Genomic DNA, 6,551 nt, shown 5'->3' on the forward strand with positions numbered 1-6,551 from the left:
ATTTTATTTATTTGAGAAACCAGTTTGAAAATAATATTTTTGCAGTTCCATTTTGTGACACTAGGGGCAAAGAAATTACACCTTTAACAAATATGCACCATACATATTCAGTAGCTTTGAGCAGTGGTTCTTAATCCTGGTCCTAGGGACCCCTTGCTCTGCACATTTTGCATGTCTCCCTTATTTCACACATCTGATTCAGATCACCAGCTCATTAGGAGAGAGCTCCATGATTTGAACTGTGCGTGTCAGTTAAGGGAGACATAGAAAACCACTGGCTTTGAGTAATAAACATCTACCCTGCAACCATTACCCTGCATCTAACCCCATAATTCTCTATTACAGGTAATGCAGTTTGGCAGAATCGATGGCAATGCATATATCCTGGATTTTCAGTATCCATTCTCAGCAGTACAGGCATTTGCTGTGGCCTTGGCCAATGTAACTCAGAGACTTAAATAAAAAACCTCTCCAGCAATCTTGTCCTTGAGAACAGATGGACTGAAAAAAGAGTTTATTGTTAATTGCAGATTGTGAGAAATATTACATTCTCTGCTGCCATAACGTCTGTACAATGCCGGTTAGTAGGCGAGAGATCTGGTCACTCTCAGGCAGAGCGTACACAAGACGTAGACAGGTGGTCCGAAAATAGATGTAGTGCTTTAAAGTACCTTTTTGTTAACAAAGGTACAAGCTGATTTAAGGTTCCACCTAAAAGGTGGTTGGTATACATCTGAAAAAAGTTAATATTTGTGTATTGATGGAATATTGTTTTATTTATTAATTCACTTTCATTGATTTTTTTCCATGTATTTCATTAACATATAATGGTGTGATTTAAATATAAAGATAATTACTAAAGGTGAATCTTAGACTGTGGGCTTTGTTTCTTTTTTTCCCCCTCTGAATACCCCACCTCCTTTTATGTTTGTACCAGAGATTTATGTGCCAAATTTGGATTTCCTATGTATAATCATTGTAAAGTGACAGATTTTGACTATTGTCTGTGGTCAGTAACCAATGAAAATCTAGAGAGGAAAAAACAAGTTATGTTTGAATGTTCTCATCCCGTGACTCACTTCCATGAAGTGAAACAGAGGTAATATATTCAAGTTATTATCATATTTTCCCAATTGTGCCACTATAATGAATGCATTTTTAAGGTTTGAAAATCAATTTAAACTTTAAATTGAACTTTTTCTTCACAAAATGTCTTATGTTATATTGCATCATTTGCACACTGTTATTGCAGTATCTCAGTAATGTCCTTTTTGAATGAATATTTGCTTTTTAATGTTAACAGTAACAGAAATCAAAGTTTGAACATTTTTAATTACTTTCAAATATATATTATATTGTCATTGTCATGGAAGTGACATGACAGAAAAGTGCTGTAGTTAGATGTATTCATATTGTCCATGACACTTTAGCACGAACTATATAGTATGCATTCATTTAGCCAAAAATGTCTAATACCACTATATGAATCAAACTTAACACACTGTATATTATGCAATGAATGGAATCTAAATGAAATCGAAAGTTGATATGTAGGAGTTTTTCTCATTCCTAAGTTTAAATAGTCAACCCAATTTTGATTTATGTAAAGGGACATCTTTTATTATATTTAATAATTGGTTTCAAATATTTATGTATTAATATTCTGCATTAATATTTAACAGTTCTTATGGCAAATCAGCTAATTGATTTGCTTGTTGTTGCTCAGTTTCTGATGTTTTCCAGTAATTTCATCAGTTTTTATCACATTTTTGCTGTAAGCCATACAGTGGTTCAGAGTGGGGTAGTGTTGATATGGTTGATGTTTTAAGCACTTCTTGATTATTCTTGATGTCGTATGCTTTGATGATTTGCAGTTGCAGTTATTTCTAGCCACTTTATACTGGGATATTCAGGTCCAGATTAAAATATGTGGAATGTGAGGCTTTAACTGTGCTTTATTGCTTAATTATTCTAATGTACATTTACAAAATGTAATTCAAGGGTGTCAAGGAAAAGCATTAGAATGTGTGTGCAGAGTAGGCTTAAAGTCACTAAATAAAATCAAACTAGATTGATGACATTTGTGTCGATTATTGTCATTATGAAGGTATTCACATTGATGGATTGTTTTTGGACATATTAGTATTTAATTCACACCTGCCTCAGCTTTGATTAGCTACCAACCAATTCAAAGATTACTGGGTGTTTGTTATTTTTTTATGTGTTTTTTTTCTCCTTTAGTGTCTTGGGATCTCCACCTATAAAAGCAAAGTCAACACAACCACTGAGAAAATCACAGATTTGAAAAGCAATGCAACTATTTGGTTACTACACTGACCTCGAGATGGCGCACGTATGTTAGCATTGTGCTTCCGTAGTCTATGTCGGAATCTTGAGTTTGATTCATGTTAGCGAATCGGTTCGTTCACACAGTACGTATCAATGAGCCTGTTAATCAAACCGACTCACAATCTTTTTTTTCTGGATTTAATTTGTAATTCAATTTATTATTTTATGATTAAAATGCTGTTCTCTCAGGCTAATAAAATTGCATTAAATGTTGTGTTTATTGTTCAAACATTGTTCACACTGGAAATTCCTGACTGAACAGTGTAGTACGGTGGCCGAGAAGTGCAAAGCAAATCACAATTCTGAAAACAAAATAACAAATTACAAACGCAAATACAAGTCTAAAAAACAAAATAACAATTCAGAAAGCACAACAACAATTCAGAAAACATTATAACAAGTCAGAAAACACAACGACAAATCAGACAAACCGGAAAAGGTAGGTATAGTTTGAGACTTGGTTTTTGACGCGATCGACCCGGGTTCGATCCCGCCTTTTGCCGAACTTTTTTTTCAGAAAACACAATGACAAATTTGAAAACAAAATAACATTAATAACAAACCAATGATTAATCCCAAACCAATGGCGCTGTCTCAAACTATACCTACCTCTTCCGGTTTGTCTGATTTGTCATTGTGTTTTCTGACTTGTTATAATGTTTTCTGAATTGTTGTTGTGCTTTCTGAATTGTTATTTTGTTTTTTTAGACTTGCATTTGCGTTTGTAATTTGTTATTTTGTTTTCAGAATTGTGATTTGCTTTGCACTTCTCGGCCACCGTAGTTTTGTAATGTTTCCAATATTAAGAAAATTGTCAATAGTTTCCAATATTGTTCTTAGTTTTGTTCATAAACACAGATGAGTGATCCTCGCTTTGCGAATCGGTTCGACCGAACCATTGAAAAGATTCAGTTGAAAATAATGATTCTTTTGAGAATCGTCGACCATTCACTGTTTAGTTTCCCAGCTGACAGGTTAAGCACGCGGTGAAAGATCTCAGAGACTTGACAATGGATATCGATGAAGATATAGGTACGTATGTACATACATTTAAATGATTGATTGTTGTTGGGTGATCAGCATTTAGAAACGTTTTGAATGAACGCTTTAATGAGTTTTGAACTTTTAGCGCGTTTGACAATGACAACAAATTATTCTCGAGCATTCATTTTACAGTGTTTCTTTACTAATCAAGAATTGCATGTGAACGTTGTATAGGTGATTCTTCACCAGCAGAGACTCCAGCCACTAAAATGTCCAGACACCAGATATTAACACTTATTGCAATGGCCTCCATAAACTTCAGTTCAATGATCTGTTACTCCATTCTGGGACCATTTTTTCCAAATGAGGTACATTGATGATATTTCATAGAATTTGACTTGCATCCCTGTTGAAAAAAACCAGCATATGCTGGTTAGGTATGTTTTAAACCAGCATCCCAGCGTCAAAACATACCTAACCAGTGTATGCTGGTTTTTTCAACAGGGATAGTCAACAATATGAAATGTAACATAGTTTGTTCTAAGTACTCTGTTTAAGGCATTTAAAGTTTCTTACAGTAGGATAAAATAATGTATTACTTTTGATCTGATTCATTTTCTAGGCAAAGAAGAAAGGTGTCAGTCAAGCTATGATTGGCTTAATATTCGGAATCTATGCATTATGTACTTTAGTGGGCTCATTGTTACTTGGTAAATATGTAAGTTAATCATTATTTCAGAAGATAAACAACAGCTTTCCATTATGGATTGCACACTATATCAGTGCACTTGTCCTCTGTTTCAGATTGTCCAGATAGGAGCCAAGTTTATGATCGTTGCAGGGTTGTTCGTATCGAGCGTATGTACTGTACTCTTCGGGTCAGTAAATCTGTGATGTTTTGTTGTGTGTTAAACATCTATATGAGTATTTAGCATCTTTTAGGCCATGACTATTAACTTTCAGGTCATTTACATGCTAGATTATGCCTAAATGTTGATAAAATTACCTTTCTAGTCTGGAAAAATAGAGGAAAACTCATGTAACACTCATTTTTAGTATTTCATCATTAATGATATCATTTCTTCTGCAGATTTCTTGACCAAGTGTCTGATGGGACAGTTTTCGTCGTGCTCTGTTTTATCACACGGTGCATAAATGCAATCGGCTTTTCCGCCGCCGTTACATCGTCTTTTGCAGTTTCAGCAAAAGTTTTCCCCGAGAACATAGCGACTGTTTTGGTGCGTTGTGGTCAGTGCTTGTTTTTCAGTGCAGTAATGGTGTTTTGGAGTAAAGTGACAAAAGAAGCACTATTGCACGTCACAAAAGATGTGCTGTTTCTCTATAGATTCAGTTATTCAGTCTGACTGGTTGTTTGGTGTCTCACGGTCAAGGCATACACAATGATGGAACCATTCTTGTGGTTTTAATATTTACACAAGTGTGCTAAAATGTTAAATGTGTCTCTACAGTAAAGCAGAAGCTGTAATCAGTGCTATCTTGTTCTCTCAGGGCTTCATGGAGATTTTTACAGGTCTTGGCCTGATATTGGGGCCTCCGTTGGGCAGCTGGCTCTATCAGTCATTTGGATATGAAATCCCATTCGTTTTCACAGGATGTCTTCTGTTTGCGACAGTGCCTCTCAATATGTGGATTTTACCAAGCTTTGGTTTGTGCAGACTTCATACTGGTTAAATATGACATGTTTTTAATAATTCAATTTAAGACTATTCCATGTAGCATACTCCTGGTTAAGTTGTCACAAGGATGCTTTTGTTATTGTTTGCCCTCCAGCCATGGAGATAGACGTGTCTGTTTATTTCATTCCAATATAGCTGCTGTTCCTTCTTCCCAGAATTCCTTCCTCAGATTGTGTACCAGAATGAAGATCCTTCTCATCTGCTTCGTGGTGTTCTCGTTGAGTTCAGGACTTGGTTTCCTGGATGCAACACTGTCCATATTTGCCATAGAAAAGGTTATGAAGATTTAGAACACTGAAACTGAATATATAATACACTGAAAAATGTATATATAATATGTATAAATATATATAATATATAAAAAATATAATATATATCATTCCAAAATGCTGTTGTAAATGTTAATCTAAAGGTTCTCATATATTATAATAATAGAAAACATCTTTGTGCATATTTTTTTGCGACCAGCTTAATCTCAGTGCCGGTTCAGTGGGGCTGCTCATGATTGGACTGTCACTGCCGTATGGGGCGGCATCACCTGTCTTTGGTGTGATCAGTGATAAATATCCTGTAAGTCAATGTTTAAACAATTAACATTTTTACAGTGATGATTGAAAATTCTAATAGAACAAAAGTTTGAAATGTTTGAAATTCATAATGACTTTTGATGCTTTATGTATTTATTTATTTTAATTGCATTCATACGTTTAAGATGTTTAGTTTTTAATTTTAAAAAATTAGTTATTATTTTATCATGTTTTTATATCAATTTTGAATATTTTTTAAGTTTAGTTTTTAATTTTTTGGGTGAATGTTTTGTTTTGAAATATAAGTATAAATCACATTTAATTTATTAAGAAATAACTTTATCTGTGGCTGTAAAATGATTCTCATGCAGTCAATTAGGAAATGGATGATGGTGATTGGAGGAATGGCCACAGCGGTGAGCTTTTGTTTCCTCGGCCCACTTCCTGTTTTCCATATTAGGAGGTGAAACATTCATTTCTCATTTTTTGAATGGCAATTCAAATGTTTCATTAAAGCACAAATCTGTCAGTAATCGGTGAAATGTTTGTGTGTTCAGTCAGCTCTGGCTCACAGTCCTCATGCTGATCGTGGTGGGCTTCTCTCTCTGTATGACCTGTATCCCCACCTTCGCTGAGATGATCGCTTGTGCACAGTGAGGCAAATACATCATCATACAAATGCACTCCCAGTTAACCATTTTAAAGGGGTTTTCAAGTTGCGATTTCAAGTTTTCCTTTCTCTTTGGAGTGTTACAAGCTGTTCGTGAATAGATAAGATCCCTAAAGTTGCAAAGACTAAAGTCTCAAACCCAAAGAGATATTCTTTATAAAAGTTAAGACTCGTCCACGCCCTCCTAAAACGTCTCGTTCTCACACGCCCCCACATGTCTACGTCACTGTGTGGGAAGATTTCTGTGTGCAACGCATTTAACGGAGGAATTTTTCCTGAACCTGGGAGAGTAGCCTACAATGCCGGCTGTTCTGACTCACAGAC

At 35.1% G+C, this 6,551-nt stretch overlaps 2 protein-coding genes across 3 annotated transcripts in view; both read left to right on the top strand.

Moving 5' to 3' along the window:
* Window positions 1-758, top strand: part of LOC107733758 (tubby-related protein 4-like) — a 4,099-nt gene extending 3,341 nt beyond the window's left edge. The window contains exon 3 of the mRNA XM_016545535.1: window positions 638-758. The gene's annotated coding sequence lies outside the window, so the exon portion shown is untranslated. The remainder of the gene's footprint in view (window positions 1-637) is intronic.
* Window positions 759-3,294: 2,536 nt separating this feature from the next.
* The window catches only part of slc18b1 (solute carrier family 18 member B1), a 5,803-nt gene continuing 2,546 nt past the window's right edge, over window positions 3,295-6,551 (top strand). Inside the window, exons 1-10 of one of the 2 annotated variants that reach the window (XM_016545466.1) lie at window positions 3,295-3,381; window positions 3,568-3,701; window positions 3,956-4,051; window positions 4,138-4,211; window positions 4,424-4,571; window positions 4,843-4,999; window positions 5,166-5,305; window positions 5,499-5,600; window positions 5,929-6,020; window positions 6,115-6,210. In XM_016545466.1, coding sequence (XP_016400952.1) covers window positions 3,360-3,381; window positions 3,568-3,701; window positions 3,956-4,051; window positions 4,138-4,211; window positions 4,424-4,571; window positions 4,843-4,999; window positions 5,166-5,305; window positions 5,499-5,600; window positions 5,929-6,020; window positions 6,115-6,210 — 1,061 coding nt within the window. In that variant the 5' untranslated portion in view covers window positions 3,295-3,359. The remainder of the gene's footprint in view (window positions 3,382-3,567; window positions 3,702-3,955; window positions 4,052-4,137; window positions 4,212-4,423; window positions 4,572-4,842; window positions 5,000-5,165; window positions 5,306-5,498; window positions 5,601-5,928; window positions 6,021-6,114; window positions 6,211-6,551) is intronic. The other variant, XM_016545475.1, reaches the window with a different exon arrangement.

The sequence above is a fragment of the Sinocyclocheilus rhinocerous genome, unplaced genomic scaffold (assembly GCF_001515625.1).
Source record: "Sinocyclocheilus rhinocerous isolate Xijiao unplaced genomic scaffold, SAMN03320098_v1.1 scaffold853, whole genome shotgun sequence".
In the NCBI taxonomy this organism is placed as follows: Eukaryota; Metazoa; Chordata; class Actinopteri; order Cypriniformes; family Cyprinidae; genus Sinocyclocheilus; species Sinocyclocheilus rhinocerous.